The 20,843-nt window shown below is 37.4% G+C and overlaps 1 protein-coding gene across 2 annotated transcripts in view; it reads right to left on the bottom strand.

The window, feature by feature from the left end:
* Adamts6 (ADAM metallopeptidase with thrombospondin type 1 motif 6) overlaps positions 1-20,843 on the bottom strand; it is a 225,340-nt gene that overhangs the window by 16,411 nt on the left and 188,086 nt on the right. For both annotated transcript variants that reach the window (XR_007834420.1, XM_051182886.1), the window contains 2 exons: positions 10,035-10,164; positions 3,841-4,045 (listed from right to left, as the gene is read on the bottom strand). Coding sequence is in view for 1 of the 2 variants with exons in the window: in XM_051182886.1 (XP_051038843.1) it covers positions 3,841-4,045; positions 10,035-10,164 (335 nt within the window). In the remaining variant the exon portion in view is untranslated. The remainder of the gene's footprint in view (positions 1-3,840; positions 4,046-10,034; positions 10,165-20,843) is intronic.

Here is a 20,843-nt window from a genome sequence, read left to right as displayed (position 1 = left end):
CTTAGAACAGGGCCATTCTGAGTGTAACTGCGCGGCAACCCTGATCATGCAATCGGAGGAGGGAACAGAGAGAGCAGGGGCGTTTTCAAGGGTGTGTCAAAAGAAAACAGGATACCTTTTTGAAAAGGCGCCTTCAAAAGAGATGGATATTGCCCGCTCTTCTCCACAGTCCCCTCCCTCTCGCCAGAGCTCTGCTCCTCAGAGGCCCAGGGCTTGTGCTTTCCTCTTTAGCTGCTTGCACACTGGCTCTCTGGAGCTATTTATCTTTCCTTCCATTAACCCATTTAGGGGAGAGCTAGACTTCTGGGTAAGGAAGGAAAGGAAAGCCTGCCTTTGCTAAATAAACAGGAATGGCAGACAACAGCCATTTCCTCCCCCTTGACCAAAACATAATGGCAATAAAGATGGTGTTCAAGGCCATTATGTCTACACTTCCTAAATTATGCTCTGCCCTTGATAGTTTTCCTAGGTCATCTGGGAAGAAATAGCAGCTACTGATGCTTTCTCTAAAGTGCTAGTCCCAACATGTGCACCCCACTTCCCAGCATTTTTTTCCCTTGAGCTTTTGATTCAGCTACCGTAAACAAGACATCAGAAATATGACTAATGTGTCCTCAGCATGCATGTCTGACTGCAGGCAGTCTCCAGGGATGCCTCTGAGCTTTTTAAAGCCATCTGAGAATATCACTTCAAAGATGAGCTAGACAGAATAAAAATTCCAAAGAAGTGTAAGTATGATCAGTGTGAAATTAAATGCAGGGCCCCTTATATTTTACTGATATGCTTCCATTTCAAACATCATTTAAAGGTTCCCTTCTTCGAGGTGATTGTATTTGGTTATTTCATCTGAAAACACAAGTGTGATGATGATGTGAAATGAACCTATTTTATCCACTGGCAAAAGTTTTTTCTCGCTTCTCTTTTTAAGGGTGATTTGGTTCGACCTCTTTTCTCTCTTTTGCCTTTTCTTCTTACTTGAGGAAGGAACTCAGTCTGTAATCCAGGCTGATCTGGAACTTACTTATTAACTTATTATGTTGCTCAGGCTGGCTTCAAACTCACAGCAATCCTTCTGTCTCTGAGAACTGCAGGAATTACTGGCATGTGCATTACAATAGTTTGTGTTTCTGTTCAGACTTTTTAAGCAGCTTCCCTCTTCTCCTCAAATTCTATGTTCTTCAATACTTAATTCCAACAAACTACAAAGGCTTCTGATCCCATTTCAGGTTCCTCTTAAGAAAGGAAAGCAGGGCAGTGAGTGAGGTGAGGAAAGACTTACACAAATGCCACAGAGTCAGCAGACAGAGAAATCACTTCCCAAGGATGGCAAAGGAGACTAAGTCCCTTTCGAAGATCTGAAGCCAACTAGAACTGCGTGGAGCCACAGTCATTGATACACCCCAGAGTGTCTGAAGGTGACCAATGGCTCATTAGAATACTTGATGCACACTCTTGAATAGAGATTTCAAATGCTAAAGAGACATGTAGTGCATGAAGGTATTTGTAGAACTACATGTAACAGAACATTTGTGAGAAAGCCCACACTATGCAAGTAACCCCAGAGTTCCATTTTTGGTATGGCATTGCCACTAAGCTTCTAAATCTTTCTTAGCATGTGCCCACTTCTTTTGGTAATATTATTCCTTTTTAACAAATTCTCTAGCTTTTCTTATCCTCTCTACATATCTCTGTCAAATTCCCTGTTTGGGGGTCACAAAAATCTGGAACCCCTGTGAGGTGACTACAAGCCCTGATATCAGTGAATATCTCTCTGACCACCCCAGCTATGAATTTCTATAATAGCTATGCATTCATACCTCACAATTCCCCAGTATTAAACACTATCACACCATACTCTAGTTATTGCATAAATATCTTATTTTCCTGAGCCTATTAGGAGCTTTCATCTTCTCTGCAGTACCTATCCCAGGAAGCACTCAATTATACTTATGGACTCAATACCCCCAAACTATTGAAGCCAAATATATGATCTTCAATTATGATTTTTACCATAACAGATTTGTCATTGTTATTGGTCAATATCTATGTTTTTCTCTAAGGATCCTTGGCATGAATATTCATCATGCAGAATGGCTAGTATTATCAATGCACTTAATTTTCAGGTGAATTTAGACATTCATGAACTTTCTGTGGGGAAAAGAAATCTGTTTTCTGTGATTACAGACTCTATCATATCAATGTTTATATGCTTGACGGAAGCTAGAAATCCAAGTTAGGTGGGCAGAATGGGATTACAGAGACTGTAATATAGCCAGGCAACTTGAGAGAACACCCACATTCCTGCCAGAGATTCCATGAGTAACTGCAGCTGCTCAGACGACTCCTTTCATGGACATCTTTTTTGTTGGGGAGGAGGAGGTTAAGCCTTGACTGGTCTGGAACTTGCTATGTAACCCAGTCTGGTTTCAGAGCCATAGAGATACTGCTGCCTCTGTCTCTCAGTTGCTGGAATTAAAGTATGTAGTCCATCTACTCATGAACTAACTTTAACATAGGCCTTTCAAAGAGTGAGGGAACAGTTACGTACGGAGGTTCCTAAAGGAAAGTCTTTAAGTCTTTTGTTTGCCTCTGCAAACTTAAGAGGGCTCCTGGAAATAAATGTTCAAAGCAAGTAGCACAATGTTTCTAGCAGGATATTATAGAACCGAATTTAATATGCATCCTGTTTTGTTGACTAGAAAGAATTCTTTTTAGACATCCATTCTCCTTAACATTAACCAACACTACAGAAGGATTCGGCTCTTCTATGGGAAATGGGAAAAGGGTATATAGCAGTAGTTCTCAACCTGTGGGCCTCAACTCCTTGAGGTCGAAAGGCCCTATTACAGGGATAGCCTAAGACAATCGGAAAACACAGATACTTACATCATGATTCATAGCATTAGCAAAATTACAGTTATAAAGTAGCAACAAAAAGACTTTTATAGTTGGAGCCACCAGAACACGAGGAACTGTAGTAAAGGGTCACAGCATTAGGAAGGCTGAGAACCTCTGGGGCAGAGATACACACACACAAGCATGCCTGTGTATGTTATGCATACTGATTGGTCAAAGGTTAGTTGCCTAAAACCGTATTTTCTGCAAGGTCATTTTTTAAGTGTGCTTGTATTGTGTCATTTTGTCAAGAAGTATGCCCCCATTTCATTTCAGTCAGGTTACATATAATAATAACATAAATGAAGACATAATACTTATTTGACTTTTGGTATGCTATGTCCCTCAGCTCCCTTTCTCTTCTCCAGGTACAAAATAGAAGAAATTAAAATTATAGCTGGGTGATCAAAGGTGTTTGCCACCAAAACAGCCTAACTTGCTATATTGCAAGTTACAACTGATTTGTAAAGAACTCACACCTAAAATTATGTAATAAGTTACTATATTACTTAGAAAAATTAAATCTAAAAAAAATTTGTGGGCCTTCAAAATGAAACATCAGAAAGGGTATCTTTTGATTTATAGTATGTTTCAGGGTAAGAAAAGTTCTTGACCCAACTTTGAATTTCAGTTTTTAATCCCATATCACTAATGCTTGTGGAGCACCGGTAAGAACAGCCCCTAAGAGTATCCACCATAATGCTATTTCAAATTCACTCTACAAGTATTTCTTAATTAAATTAGAGATGAGTTTCTCACTGAGTTTTTTTCTTCCAAAAGTCTCTTACCTCTGGACAAATAATAATAAAATATAATATGGCCAAATTCACTTTTAGGTAGTTTATGTGTCAAATCTAATCCCCATGCTCAGGTCCGCTTAAATACTAAATGCTTTGGTATTGATAACTAAGGCATCTCAAAACATGCAGCCCCAGATTTCCTTACTTCAGACCAGTCCAGAGCTACCCACTGAGGTGGACATGACTGGTTGTTGCAGCTCTCTTTCTCCATAGGTCGGTGTGTTAAACAATCACTGGAGTCCAGTGTCTCCTCCTCAGATGGTCCAATCCTCCTGACGCAGAGCACGGCCCTCGTGCGCATCCCACCATCACAAGTCTTGCTGCACTCCAACCAGTCTCCAATGAACCATCTGAAGCAAGATGTGGAATACAGAAAATAGTGGCTTCAGTGCACGGAGGGTCCCTCCAGCTGAGCGGCTTTTCCCTGGAAAAGCTGACAGCTCAGTGGTAGTGGATAGGACAATGTAGATGCAATAGCCATTAAGCAAATCACTGCTGTCACTCAGTTGTCATCCAAAGTGCAATGTGTAGGCTATGAAGCAAGCACAAACTAGTTAAACAAACAGTGCATATGGGCTTTCAAATTTTTGCTCTCTCTCTCTTTTAACACTAATTTCTGAAGATAAATGATGTACCTTGTAAGATTTCCATGAGGGTTAAATTATATATTTAAGATCTAGAAACAACTGGTTGTCCACGGGAGGGGCAGAGTTATGATTTGTGCCATTTGCCCTGTTCTTTTTGTAAAAAGTAAATGCTTCACTAACGCCAATTTCAAGCTGCCAGTTTGACACTGATTGTGAATAAAGAACACACGCTAATATAGGGTCCAGGGAACAGTGGGTGCTTTAGACACTCCACTGAGTGCAGGCTGGGATGCACAGGCGCGAAGCAGTAAAGACTTCTATTACAATGACATAATGACATCGTAGCGGCTTCTTCCACAAGTGAGGAGCACATGCTAAAGTTCAGACGAGTTGGGACTTGTTCTCCAATTTCCAGAAATAAACTCCTGTGAAGGCAGAAACTTCACAGTCCTTACAGGGAAGAGAAAGACCAGGTATCTATACTTCAAATGTGCTTCTGCAAAGGTGGGGCCCTACGCCAGTTCTACGAAAACATGGGGGGGGGACTTCTTGCTCCTCCACAGCTAGTGAAGGAAGAAACTAAACGTCTTAAACATGTCCGGGACTTGCAAGTCATCAACGAACTGTCACATGCGCTTTTTGGTGTCATTCCTGCACTATCGGTTGCCTGGATGCTGCTAATAGGTCCAGTGGGAAGCACGGCCCAGTTCAGGTCAATAAGAATTCAACTTTAGAATTTGTATGTCTCAGCTGAAGCAAAAGGGATCCTTTCCCTTCTTGCCAAAAATGTGTTTGAGGTCACATATCTAGAGCTGCTCCTGGCCATGCTCCCCCTCAAACAGGGGATCTGGGAGTCCTGCTGAAGCCTCAGCCCATGATTCTAGTAGGTCTACTCCTACACTCTCCTGAGCTTTGTTACCTGAGCCTCATATACTGAAGTCAGCTCAAGTTGAAGTTTTAACTATTGCTATCAAAACTGTGACCACTCTATTCCTAATAAGCATTTGCTGAATGCATATCATTATGCGCAAGGTATTCTGCTTTATTTTAGAGGTAAAAATAAGATTCCACGTTAGGAAACCAGTTCTCCAAAGTCACGAAAAGAGCAACACTGTGACCAAGGCTGGGTTCCCATCAACTGTCACTGTCATTCCCATTGAATCTCTTAAATCACAGGATATTTTCTTCAATCTATGACTATAAACCATGCAGCTATCATGCTTATGTTCTTGGGAATAAAGCTAACCAGAGAGATGTGAAAAGCTCAGGAAACAATTCCTCACCACTTCCCTGACCAAAGTTCACTGTGCAGGGTTATATATGAAAGGCAATGTCTCAGGCACACGGGAGTATCAGCAGCCTAATGTAAAACTGCACTTAGTCTCCAAGTCAAAATTACTTTTGCTCAAGATTATTTGTTTTATCATTAGTTATAGATGAAACAAGGCTGATAAACATCATAATCAGTTTTAAATTTAAAATAGATTTCACACCTCAAAGAACTTTTAACCTAAATTCATTTTTAAAATTTTAATTTAATGTTGAATTAAAAAAACTTTAATACTGCCATATTTTTTTGCTAAGTCATTTTCCAGAGGAGATTTAAAGTGTTTCCTTCTTTTGCTTCCTGTAAATGAACATGACCCTGAGTTGCTAGTACTGTATTTGGTAAGGAGGAAAATGTGTACTGAGAATAATCATTTGCATGGATGCCATAGTAAAACTCTGATTCAATTTGCAACAGTGATTTCATCACCAAGATTAGGGGGTAAAACAGAAATGTGTATAATTCAGCCACAAAAAGCTCAGTCATTCCACTTCTAGCCATGATCTCATTAAGTCTCATGATGTAAGAGGGACGGAGGCCTGCAAATTAAGCGCAGGTGCTCCCAAGCAGCATGGTTCAGGAGATACTGATATTCTTCAGAGCACAGGGCCTTGGCACCCTCTAGTTTTAATATTTACTGATTTTTATTATTCTTTGTCACTTCTTTTATTGTCGGTAGTGTTTCCTCAGAATCTTAGACTGAATTGATCACTCTGCTCAACTTGGAAAATGTAAATAACTAACTAAGCACCCTGCTGAATGCCTCGCTGATTGTAAGCTCGTTTCACGTTCAATTCCAGCTTCAGCTGTATTGCACGTCATGCCATCCCTTACTGTGTCTCTTTGAAAGCCAATTCAGGGTCTAATTATTGAAGTTAACTTTGCATCTGTCTCAGTCCCTCTGTCCTCTATCTAGTCTAGAATTCCTGCTTCCTTCCTCTTCCTTCTCTACATGCCTGCCACACTGGTGCCTCCCCCTTCATTTCCTATTTTCTCGCCTTTAGATTTTCTAATAAAGTAATTCTGGGAGATATCATTTCTGAGACTATCACCTGTTGGGCCTTTATGGCCTGAGAGATCTCAGCTGGCTCTTTCTCAACATCTAGTTGTTTTTTGTTTGCTTTGAGACAGGATCTCACTCTGTAGACCAGGTTGACCTTGAACCTACTGAGATCCACCTGCCTCTGCCTCCCAAGTGTTGGGAGTAAAGTGCATGCTACCATGACTGGTTTTTTCTCAACATCTAGTGATCAAAATGTCTACCATCTGTTAGGGCTAAAATTAGTAGCACTCATGTAAGGAGGTTTGTTTGTTTTGTTGGGCCATTTGTTTTTGTCTGACAAGGCCTCATTCTGTAGCCCGGATAGGTTTAGACTCACTATGAACCCTAGTAGCCTTGAATCCCCAGCAATTCTGCTTCAGCCTCCCAAACCTCTGAGACTGCTGCCATACATTACAAGAGGATTAACGTTTGAACCTCTGAAAACAGAGTGGCTTGCTATACCTTGTATAATGGGATCTCATTCTACTATCTATTATTAAGAGAAGGGCAAAAAGAGAGGAACTACACAAAATTTTGATCCAAACTTGATAAAACCAGAATGTTTTTGAAGAGCTCGTCATAAAACCAGAATTTTTTGCATTATTATTTAAAGGAAAACAGCAGAGCAAAGAAAACAAACTGTTACTAAATAGTTATATTTAAAGAAAAACAGTCTTAAACTGTGGATTCAATATCCAGCATTTGTGGGGATGGAAGAGGCAAAGGATTTTCCAGTCTTTATTCCAGAGTCATCTAATCAACACTTCCCCCCTCCCCACCCTAAACAGTATCAGCGTTTGGCAGTATCATCTTTAATCAACAAGAAGCATTTATGTAACTTATTGTTTACTTAGGAAATGCTACAGCTTTCTCAGATTTAAAATCAGTTCTTCAACTAATTGGAAAGTGGAACTAAGATTGGAGAGAACATATGCCATTAACATTCGATAGGCATAGAATTTCCTCAGTTCTTAAACATCAATAGAATAAGTCTCTTTTAAATTGTGACAACTAGGAATGCTTTGACAAAGCAAATGAAGTCAGACACATAAAGTGTCACCAGACATTTGGTTTGTAACTTAGAATACTAGTGATGTCTGGTATAATGGGAAAAACATCACTAGAGATTAAAATCCCTCATCTGTGAAATGATGAGAGTTGGCTGAGATTATCTATGACTCTTCCTGCTCTCAAATTTCATAGTTTTATAGAGAATGATCATGAATCTTCTTCTAAACATAAAATAACAAATTATAGTTTTCCATGGGTGAGGTTCAATGATTCAAAATAATTGTCAAACATTAAGCCATAAAAGATTCTATTAAATAAAATCTATCCCCTGAATAAAAATACATTTCTTAATAGAGCCTGGTGACATAGGGCTGTCATATTAGCTACTTGGGAAGCAGAAACAGGAGACTTGCTGGAAATACAGAATAGTTCAAGGCTAGCTCAGGCAACTTAATAAGATCCAATTTATAAATAGATTGAAAACATAAAAAAAAATAAAAATGGCTAGAAATATAAATCAGTGGAGAGCTCCTGCCTGGCACACGAAAAGCCCTGGGTTTAATCCCTCGGACAAACAAACGAATACTTTCTTCCTACTCTGGGCTTTCTTTTATATGTTTGTTCATAATTCTCTTATTACACTTTTATATGATGGTTATTTTTTATATTTACTTGCTCATATTGTCTTTAAGAAACCAAACTATAGTGCTGTTTACATTTTATTGATTAATTGATGTTTTTAAATTGTAAATGCTGGTCTCAGTATAACTTACTACAATGTATAGTTTTTTGTTTATTTGTTTGGTTTCTACAAATTTAAAAACCATGGTATTATAAAAGAATAATATTTACATTAGGGAGTCTATGCATAAGGTTATATGTATAAATATTATTGCTATTAAAGCATAGCACCATAAACACTGGACTCTTTTGGCCTTTCCCTAAGTTCAACTCAGCTTCTTTTTCTTATGCAGGGACACTAGCTTCCCCAACACTTGGGAGGCAGAGGCAGGCAGATCTCTGTGAGTTTGAAGCCAGCCTGGTCTACAGAGTGAGTTCCAGGACAGCCAGAGCTGTTACATAGAGAAATGTCTGGAAAACAAAACAAGATAAAATAAAATTTTAAAAATCCTGTAATGATATATTCAACTCCACAACGTCTAGGTCAGTGTTTCTCAATCTCTGGGTCATGACCCTTTTGGGGTGTATCAGATATCCCACATACCGGATATTTACATTACAATTCATAACAGTAGCAAAATTATAGTTATGAAGTAGCAATGCCAATACTTTTATGGTTGGAGATCAGTACAACATGAGGAAATGTATTAAAAGAGTTAGGGAGGTTGAGAACCTCTTTTATAGTTGGGACGATGAGTGGCTTGAAATCTCCAAGGTGTTGGGTGTTTAAGAAAGTAGGTTTGAACAAATAAAGAAGCATGGGTCAACATGAAACAGACGTAACCAGTACCACCATCCAGAGGTCTTAAATGACCAGCCAGATGACAGGTATGCTATTTAAAATCTCAAATGTCACAGAATTAACGTGATGAACTGAACTCAGAATTATACAAACTATGCTAAATCTACCAGGACGAAACCTACTGTTAGTATTCAGGCATCTGTACTGGCCTGCCCTTGGGGTTCTGACAGGACACGTCCTCAGCTGTGCACATTCGCTGTGTTCCCTTTTAAAAGGGTCCTGCCCACCTCCCATCTTCTCTGTCTCTCTCTGTCTCTGTCTTCCCCTCTTTCTCCCCCTACCTCTCTGTCTCCCCACCCCATGCCTCTCTTTTCTCTTACTGCTTCTGTCCCCAGAGGCCAGTCTCCTCCCCACTCCCCTCCCTGTGAGCTTTCTCATGGTGTTTTTTGTTTTTTGTTTTTTTTTTTTTTTTTTTTTTTTTTTTTTTTTTTTTTTTTTGGTTACAACACCTAGAGCATGGATTTTGACCATTGCTTTACACAATTTTTAAGATTTTATTTTGAGATAAGTTTATAAAGTGAATTAGCAGAAAAGCAGAAAAAGAAAGAGGTCTTTAAAAAAAAAAAAAAACAGTCCATTGCTGGGCATTGGTGGCACACGCCTTTAATCCCAGCACTAGGGAGGCAGAGGCAGAGGCAGGTGGATCTCTCTGAGTTCAAGACCAGAGTGAGGTCCCGGGACAGGCTCCAAAGCAATACAGAGAAACCCTATCTCAAAAAAAAACAAAAACCTAAAAAAAAACAGTCTATCACTTTTGATGTTTTGTGAACCCTCACTTGGTGGGAACTACCACACAGTTTTACAAAACACTAGGGTGTATTTGCAAATGTGAATATATCATGTTTGCTTGCAGTCAAAGAAACAAGTTCTCAATTTCTGTCATACTTACTCAGGTGGGCAGGGCTCAGTGTTGCAGTCTCTTTGATTTTCAGGTGGCTTACTGTCAGGGTCACAGAAATTGTTCTGGACGATGGAGTTGTCATCCAGTCTTTCACAGGCCACTTCTTGTCTCTGGACACCTTTAAGAAACAGAAGGACATCATTAATTGGAGAGTAGTTTCCCTTCCAAAGGGTGAGGCATGTATTGTTTTCCTCTGGGAGTCAACCTCTCTGGATCACTGCTGTCCTATCTGTTTCAAAACGCTTGTCTATTTCTCTAAAAGAACAGAAGTACTTGTCATTATGTCCAAATTTTAAGCAAAATTATTGTTCTCATATTTACAGATGTTTTGAAGCTGCATTTAGTCTTTCCATTTTTATGTTCATCTTCATGCTTTCCTTTAAAAAATCCTTGAATTTTCCAAAATGCCATGAGATAAAATGTATTAATATACATTTCAATATAAGACAATGGATGCATATTTATTTAAAAACAAAGCAACAGGGACTAATTTACTTTCTGACATTTTGTAGGACAAGAGGAAACATTTTTCATTAGGAGGTCATTTTTCATTAGGAATACACCACACGCACACATTTCATTTATTTTCTTGCATTTAGAGAGATTGCATCTCTCTAAAAACTCATCAAGTTTAGATTTCATATGTAATGAACCACTTTTGGACTATGAGAAACTGGTCTGCTTATTTTAACAGAGTTGAATACCTGTTGATTGCATCAGTGTCAAACAATTACATGCATAGTTCATTGTAATGTGATTTACAAAATGCTCATCTTGCTCTTAAAAATTAGTCCATGTGACTTGTTAGCACAACTAAAAACATTCTCATTCTACAATTTACAAAATTCTTAAGTATTTACTTATGATTTATTGGCAGATATGCCTACCACAACTTGCTAAAATTCCCAAAATGCAATCACACACACACACACACACACACACACACACACACACACACACACACACACGACATTATTCATAAACATCCTTGGTGAAATTTTTATATATACTTGTTTTTGCTTTGTATCAGGAATCAAAAGACAGATATTTCAAGATACGAAAGAGAAGCAAGAGTTTCAGATCATACAAAAGGCATTGTTAACATTTCACTCTAGGAAATGGGCATAAAAGCAAAGCTGTTCCCTGAAATTACCCATCCCACCCTATAAGCATAAAGCTAAATAACTCAGAATTGTAAACGTAGCCCTGAGAGCATGCAGGTAATCACAGACTTTCACTCCAGCCAATTCTACTTAGTTCTTGTTGACTGACTGCCTGCCTGCCTGCCTGCCTGCCTGCCTGCCTGCCTGCCTGCCTGCCTGCCTGCCTGCCTGCCTGCCTGCCTCCCTCCCTCCCTCCCTCCCACCCTCCCTCCCTCCCTCCCTCTATTGCATTCTTCTAGTTATTTTTAACCTGTAATATAATTTCTTAAAAAAGGAATTTGTTCACAAATGAGGAGTTCTTATGAAACAGGATCATTTGATGAAGGAAACTTTCCCTGAAGAACTAGGCACCAAATGCATCTCCCAAGGCTGTCTAGGTGTGGGCAAGCTTGTCTCAGCTGTTCTGCTATGGTCACATTAAACTACATCCCTTGAACTTAAGAGATTGACAGGAGAAACTATCAAGTCTACTAGTCACAGGAGAATAAGTTCTGTAGCCTCCATCTCAATGGCGAGTTGTTAAAGTAGGTCTATTTTATTGCTTGCAGTGACAAGACTCCTCAGATCTCCTTCAGGAACATGTTTTTAGGGGGTCTGAAATATACCCCAACAATTTACTGGCAAAATGTCTTAAAGAATGTTGCATTCCTTCCTTCCCAGTCTCTAGAATAGCAAATGACAGCAGCGGAATTTTGAACTATTAAAATTGAGATTTTTGAGGGAAGAATGATTCATAAGAAGCATAGCTGTTATCCATTCACAGATGTTCCATGATATTCATCAGATTACCTCCTCATTGTGTCATTCCAGTGGGCAGATAACTATGTCCATGTGGTCACCTAGTCAAATACCTCTACTGTTAGTCACAGAGCTCAGCTACCAGCAGTGGCGCAGACGAGCAACTTGGCCACTCTAGAGGGAACGTTCATTGACATCAAGAGCAAGGGGCTGCTTTTTTAGGTTTAGAATGTATTTTTAAAAGACATTAAATGTAACTACTCTTGAAACAAACATGCTGGCAGGTAGTTCAGCATGTTAGTTGATTCTCAGAATAGGATAAACATCAAAACTACAAAATGGGATAGATGTTGCTAAGTACCAGTGCCAGAAACTGTTAAGTCAGTTTCTACAGGTTACGATAGAAGTTTAGTTTCTCTAAGAGAACACTACAAATGTTGTTTGTCCACAACTGTATTTGTTTAAAGCGGCCTTTGTAAAAGGCAGGTCCTCTGCAATTTCAATCACTGATCAGGCTGCTATTAGCAGAGATTTACATTTCACTTTTAGATAAATTCCAGCTATGTATATATCTTGAAAATGTTTTCTATGTATTTTTTGTTATTTGTAAAATGCAGTGTTTGTACTTCAACATGTACTCACAAACGAAAACTGCTAATTCAGTGTACATGGTAAATCATTCATTCCTTTAACAAGATACAAATCATTGGGCTTCTTGAATGATGTTGGACTTTATATTAAGAATTACAAATTAATTCAACTTTGGCCATGTCTTCCATATAGAAACTGGGAACTAAGGAACTTCTAAGTATTATAATTTCAGCAGGCTATTTTTTGATAAAGTAAAAACATCCTTGAAAACATAACTAAAATTTTTTTATATTTTACAAAGATATTTTCCCTTATACTCATCTTTATTTTCTTCTAAAATGTATCAACATGTCAATCTATTTCAAGTCTTCTCACAACACTATACTGTTTTGCTCTAAAAAAAAAAAAAAAAAAAAAAAACCCTACATATTTCCTTCCAGGTTTTGCAACCACATCTGTTTGCTTGTTTGTTTGTTTCTCTTTTGATCCTAAGACAGCATCAATAGGATCACTATAAACAAATTAATCTAAATGGATAGAGTTTTAAACACAACCTTTAAATTAAGGCAAATATAGCTTTTAATATAAAAAGTAGAAAATACAGATCAAGTGGAAATAATCTAGGTGAACAAGAGAAATGGAGTTTAGAATATTTGCATATGATTATGCCTCATGCACATATAGCCTCTTTTAAAATAGTAGGCAAAATGTTGACAAATTCATTTTAAATCCTATTGTAATAGTTATACAAAATTAGTATGAGTTCAAATCTGAAGACCCATAGTTTATGACCTAAATGTATAGGATGTCTACATACCCAGTCAGTGCACATCTAGTGGGAAAAATTTCTCATATCTCAGTGTTCCTAGCCCGTGGAGAAAGGAAGATAATCTGAGAATTTAACTGACCAAATTAAAACTGTGCTATTATATTTTTACTCTTAAAAAACCTTACATTATTAACATAAAACTGTTTTTTACACAATCCCTCCATGCTCTAAAAAAGTAATGAATTTAAAACATTACAAAGTAAAAATAATTTTTGATTTCTTATTTTGTTGTTACATATTTACCTTAAATCTTTACAAAGACTATGTCCTATTTAGAACCATTTCATTTGCCTACATTTCATTTTTGATATTTAAGAATCAAATATGACAAATGATGGTTTGAAGTATCAAAATATAAACATAACTGTGGGGCTCGAGCTGTTGCTCAGTGGTACAGGATTTGACTAACACTTGCAAGGCATGAGGTTCAATTCCCAATCCTGAGAGAAGGGATAAAAAAAAGAAAGTCTCCATTACTTTTTGTCTGTGATGTTAAATTTATCAGATCCTATGTTTAATATTTTGCCGATAGTTTAAAGTTAGGATCTACTTGGCTACCAAAGGCCCGGGTCTACAATATAAGGACTGAATTTGAATTACTGCTTAAATTACAGCAAATAGTTTTTAATGGCATATTGTAATAGTATATAACATAGGAAAAAAGAGTAAGAAACCTGCCAAGTGGCAAATGAATATCGGATAAAAGCTGTTTATTGTTCTCCCTGTGAGGTGGTAAATGTCCCTGTCACATTCAGGTCAATCCCAAGTGAAGGCTAAGAGGGCACTGGCCTTCTTTGTCTCAGATAATTAAATACTTGTTCAGACTCATTTATAATACAGCATTTGAAGTCATACTGCTCTTCTAGCAGAGATTCACCAGTGAAGACTTAAGTTCTTCATCTCACTCTTTTTAAAAGCAGAAACCAGAAGTTACTGCTTGAAAATTAACCATGGAACAGTGAGTGGCACATGTTAGATCACGGAGTAGAGGGCAGCAGTGGCTAAGGGCAAGAGAAAGATCTACACATTCTCAACTCTACAAGACCTAACATTTCAGTCCTAAGAGGACTCCATCACAATATATATATGACCAAATTAGTATGGAGAAAAAAATGAGAAGTATAAATGTACACTTGGCATTGAAGGGATAACAGCTCTCCAAATAATTGAGCAGAGTGACACAGGATGTCGTCTTTCCCCAGGAAACAGGTTTCTGGGGAGGAAGAGAATGGAGTACTCAAATTTTACACTAAAAATGTAGCTGAGTGCTAAGGCAATAATTTGCTTAGCCACAGCATCTAAAATAGTTAGCAACCAAGATAACATTATATAACCTCAACATACATAACATATGGCCAGTAATATTAATGTAATCCAAATATCCAATGCAGATAGCATCCGAAGAGTGACAACTGCCAGGAAACAAAACAAAACAGAGCAGCAGCAACAACAACAAACCCTCTTTGCTCTGTCTTCAACTGCTGGAATCTGGCTGTTGGGGTGTGTGATTGTTGGCCAGACATAACCATTTGCAGGGCACAGCAAAGAACATCTGCCTTGGATCTAACAGCTGGCACCCAGAGTACCAATCCACTCCACCCACATAGCTTTCCTTCTTTTGAAGAGTCCACTGCTCTTTTTTTTTTTTATCTTTCAAAAGCTTCCTTTCTTTGCCTTCCCAGTGTTTTCTGTCTGTCCTGGGCAATAGTAGATGTCCCAAGAAAGCACAGGATGGTCAAAGTAGAAATGTGACTCTAAAATTACTGTATTTTTCATTGTTAGCCATGGTGTCATATGCCTTTAAACCTAGCAGTTGGGGATCAGAGGCAGGCACACCTCTGTGGGTACAAGGCCACGCTGGTCTACATAGCAGCCAGGACCACATAGTGAGATCCTGTCTAAAAAGCGTATGTATCTTTCTAGAGCAATTGTGTTTAGTGAAGATGAATTAGGATGCAGTGCACATTCAATAGGTTTACTTGAGCCATAGCACACACAGAAGGGATTTCTACTATTCACCGGGTAACAGGAATATCTTGAAAAATGTCTAAATTAATCTGACTCATTAAGTTATATCTATGTTTAAGGTATGAAATGAGATTATATAAAAAATGGCAAGGCAAGAATAAAGGAAAGATTATAATACTACCTATTTGTCAAGTCTGATTTTTAGTTGTACATACCTCTCATGTTGTTAAATTACTGGGTAATCTCTCTTCCTGATCTCCACTGATCTTAAGAACTCTTTCATAATCAAATGACTATGATATCCTTCAATTTCACTTTATCTTATTTCTATGCTTTTTTCACCTCCAAACAGTAAATGACCTAGACAAATTTTCATTTCCCTTTGCAAAATGAGACATTCAAATTAGATAACCACTAATGTTTCTCTGAGATCCAAAATGCTATAGTTTGCATTTTCCCTTTCTCTTTATTTCAATAGTTCAGATTTTTGAAGGATTCTCACTCTTTGATGTCTGTTTTCCCCTTGTACTCTATAGAATAAAGAGAGTAGGGATGGAGATAAAGCTCAGGGTAGATTTCTTGCCTAGTATTATGAAGCCCTTAATTTAATTCCCAGACAAACCAAACGCGCGCGCGCACACACACACACACACACACACACACACACACAGAGAGAGAGAGACAGAGACAGAGACAGAAATAGATACACAAAGATAGAGACATAGAGACAGACAGAGATATATAGACAGATGGAGACAGAGAGATATGGAGATAATAATATATAGGTACATATTTTGGTTTTGTAGTCTTGTTGTGTTCTTTGAGGTTTTACCAGTTCTTTTCATATGTCCAAGGAGTAAGAATGCTCCTTTAGTAGGATTTTATTTCTCATATTTATTTAAATTTTAAGGTAATATGCTAAGAGTACAACATCTTGGATAATTTTTTTCTATTGACTGTGATAGAATTATTAGCAAATAAAGAATCGCAAAAATATCATATAGAAATCTCTTTCTTGGGACCAAAGAGTAAATACTTAGGATTTGGTTTAAAGTAAAGATATAATTATAAGCAAGTTAAATAGTTTTTAAGCTAAAATCCTCATATTCCTCATGTTCCCCAAATAAGAATAAGAAAAAATAATTTATTTTTCCAAAATAGTTCATATCTACTTCCTTGTAGGGATACATGTTATGATTGCTAAAAATGCTGTTTTGTCTTTCTTCATTGTCAACCTAGCCTTTAATTGCTGAGCCATCTCTCCAACCTTAAAAATGCTATTTTGAACAGAATTTTTGTGAAGTGCAACACGGCCTGTATCACACTGATCACTAATACACCAGAAATGCACTTAAATTTCTTTTTGGCCTTATGACATTTTTTTTCAGTGAATAATAGGCATTCAGTATCTCTTCATTTTAGTAAAGATTATATTCACTAAATCAATGTTGAAGTTCTTTGCAACAGGGCCAAACATCTTGGGAGCTGAGTGGGATGTTTATAGACACCCTGCTGAGGGGTCTGGTCCAACCAATCCCATATATTTTAAGTCATTTTTCCTTCTTAACTTTGGAAATTATCTCAAAATGGAATGCTGAGAGAGAGTCAATATGGAAGTGCCATGGTCAATGGGTAATAGGCTTCTGTCTAGTCTTCTAAGTAGCTTACTTTTCAAAAGAAAGGAGAAAATTTGAGAATTTTTATTCTTTCTCAACTGAAGACATTTTCTTCCAGGAGTTTGTCATCTTAGAAGGGTCACAGTGACACGTGCTATGCCTAAGCTTGCTATAGCCAGAAAAAATTCTGAAAGCCCACAGAGTCAAACAATAGCACACTGTCCATCCATGTGCTAGAAGAAATGAAGGAAGGAAGGAAGGAAGGAAGGAAGGAAGGAAGGGAGGGAGGGAGGGAGGGAGGGAGGGAGGGAGGGAGGGAGGAAGGGGAGGAGGGAGAGAAGAAGAAAGGAAAGAAGGGAGGGAAGGAAGGTAGGAAAGAAGGAAGGAAAACATTTTCCAGTTCAAATTATATAACTCATGGCAATATGCAAGGTGACTTTAACTATTAATCTACAGTTTCTACTTGTAACCTTTCATTTCCCTGTGAAAAGCTATGCAGATTTAGTTACAAGTATCAGTCTTTTGTGTTTCAGACTTAATTTCAATCAAATCTATTTTGAAATTAAAAAATTAAAGTAAGAGATGGAAAGATGGCTCAGTAGCTAAGAGCACCCAATACTCTCCTAGAGGACCTGGGTTCAGTTCCAAGAACCCACATGATAACTAACAACCCTATGTATTTCCAGACCCAGAGGATACAACACCCTCTTTCTGGCACCTGTGGCCACTGCATGCACAAGGTGCACAGACACACATACAAGTAAAACATCCATGCATGTAAAACAAAAAGAATTGAATCTCTAAAATTTTTAATTTAAAAATCAAAACAAAATATGCTCCCCCCTCAAAAAACCCACCAACACCAACACAAAGTCTCCATCTATTGGGTTTTGTTTTCTTCTGTTCCAGATTAGCACCTGTCTTATTTTGACTTCCATCAAAGTTAGAGTGTATGCCTAAAAGTGTTAGTATAAAAGTCAAGCCCCACAACACTTACTTGTATGAACTGACCTCTTAGTGATGTTAAATATGTTAGAAAGACATTTTAGAACTGGCAAAGTAATTAGCTGGGCATTTGTAAGAATATAAAACATTTTTCTCTGCTTGGTCTGGGCTTTGAGAGTGTTTCCTTTGAACTGGACATTAGCTTGGCCTGAAGATCCCATTATCTTCTCTTCCTTCCCTTTCCCTCTTTGAACTGGACATTGGCTTGGCCTGAAGATCCCATTATCTTCTCTTCCTCCCCTTTCCCTCTTTCTCTTTCACTCATTTCAAACAAGAGTTTCAAAATGAAGTCCGTGTTGGACTCAAACTTTCTATGTAGCTCAGGCTACCTTTTAATTTACCAATCTCCTGTCTTACCTCACAAGTACTGGGATTACAGGCATGACCACTAGACTCAATATTACATCTTTCATTTAAAAACAATTTAAAATGCCATTTTAAAATGGATTTATCATAATTTGAGTTCACATTATGTTTATATTGTATAATTATTGTAAATATTAAAATAAATGACATCAAAAGATATCACCAGAGAAATGATGAAGAAATATCTAATGTTTCATAGGCTAAGAAAAACTGTATAATAAACTCATTAAGATAATTTGAAAATTGCATTTCAAACATGAAATCTATGCATATACTTGTTAAACTACAAAGAAGTTGCCATCAGAGGCCATTTTAAATGTATCCTTTTTCTTTTACATTCCTTCCTTTGCCTTAGGCTTTAATCATGCTCCAGCCTCAGACTGAACTAGCAAAAGCAGAGGTAAGACACATACTCAGGAACAATAACAAACAGATGAGAAAAGTTTACACATTATTCAAAACCTCTAGTTCCCAATTTGGAGGAGCAAAGCATTTTCCATCTTTAAATCCTGAAAATCACTAGGGCCCTAAATTGTGCTTATTTTCATTATTTCTTCTTAGAAGAAAGTCAAAATAGATTGAAAAGGAGTATGGTGATTTTTTTTTCCTTCCAGTCTTAATGACACATTAAAATAAGTTACGATTTCTCAAACTTTTTCATGCAACGTTTTAGCTTCCAATAATTTTTTACAGCACCTCCTAAGCAAGGGAAAATTCTAAGTTTTGTTTATTAAGGTCTAAATAATTCAATGAAAACACTTTGCATGGAATAGAACCAATGTCACCATGTTACCATTGAAAAAGTACAGTATTTTGTAGCACTTCATGAGCATGCCATAGTGTTTTTGGGCACCTTGGCACCTTTGGAAAAATTTAGCCTTGAATTTGCAAAACCCAAAATAGTTGGAAACCATCTTCCATAGCTCAGAGTAGAAAGCAGTTCTAATATGTATAAAAGTTCAAAGGAATCAGGTAATAATGCATACAATAAAATTAAAAATAGAATATTCCTACCTGAACAGAAGAAATATGTAAAACAACCTTCATGCTTATATTCAATTCCTTCTCTCTCTCTCTCTCTCTCTCTCTCTCTCTCTCTCACACACACACACACACACACACACACACAGATGCACACAAAGAAATTAGGCTTGTGTTGGGGTACATACAGCTCACTGATACAATGTTGCCTAGCATTGCAAACAAACAACAACAACAAAAACCACTCAACTTACAATGACATCCAGGGAAGGAAAAGAATTAAAAATGCACCAAACATGAAAAAAACAAACAAACAAACAACAACAACAACAAAAACAATAAAATAGACTTTGTTAAGTATAAAGGAAAAACAATGATAACATTTTAAATAGTCACTGACACCTGACTAAAAATACTAGAACCTATATAGTATATGTTTTAAAAGACTTACTTTATTTTATTTTATGTGTATGTTTCTGAATATACATACATACATACATACATACATACATACATACATACATATCTCATATGTGTGCAGTGTCCACAGAGTTAGAAGAGAGCATCAGATCTCTTAGAACTGGAGTTACAGGTAGTTATGATGTGGGTGCTGGGAATTGAACCTGAGTCTTCTGCAAGAACAGCAAGTGTACTCAACTGCTGAGTCATTTCTGTATATATTAAAAACAAAACTGTGTTCTTTGATCTCATCTTTAACTCATCTTTCTTGTCCTGAGCTGGGAAGTAATGTTTAGCGGGGGGTGGGGGGGAGGCAATGCTAGACACACAGAAATCTTGAGTTCTTTGGTATGCAATTCTTTTACTTCACAAAGAAAAGGAAGGGAAACTCTAGGGGTGAGAAATAATGTGAACAAAATATTAGGACAGTTAATAATACTAATGGGGGACAAACAGTATATGTTAAGTATAGTTGCAAAGCTATAACAAATTTACAAGATATATGTATTTCTGTCTTTTCTTTGCATTGTTAATGAAGAGTTTTTTGGTAGCAAAACAGGTCAGCATTAAATACAATGCTAGACTCTTAGTCACTAGTCTTGGGAGGCTTTACTCTAAAAGTCCAAGGGCTATATGAAGTCAGAGAAGAGGCTGGGCAAGTTATGAAGATGGCAAAATGATGGTTTAAATAGTGGGAAATTGAAAGAACAGAAGTGTTGTCATGAATACTGATGCATTATGCAAGATCTATTCCATAAGGAACAATACTCTTCTAATCCAGTAGAAGGGCATCCTTCCTGATTAGAACTACCAAGACAGAAGAAGTGCTAGGAGTTTTCATAAGGCTGTTAGGAGTCGTGCGCTTCTGGCACTCAGACTTATAGCTTCAGTCAGTAGACTGTAGTAGCCATTTATAAATTGAGCATATTTTATTAAAACTTCTGGAGACCAGAAGCATCCCCAAATTCATATTAATTTATACTTTAGAATATTTGCATACAGTTTATTGGTTGAGCATCCTAATCTGAAAAATCTGTTATCAAAAATGCTCTAAAATCAGGAATTCTGGTGACCTCAGATT

Source organism: Phodopus roborovskii, unplaced genomic scaffold, assembly GCF_943737965.1.
Source record: "Phodopus roborovskii unplaced genomic scaffold, PHOROB, whole genome shotgun sequence".
In the NCBI taxonomy this organism is placed as follows: domain Eukaryota; kingdom Metazoa; phylum Chordata; class Mammalia; order Rodentia; family Cricetidae; genus Phodopus; species Phodopus roborovskii.
The sequence above is the reverse complement of the archived record's forward strand: the minus strand, read 5'-3'. Positions and strand labels throughout refer to the sequence as shown.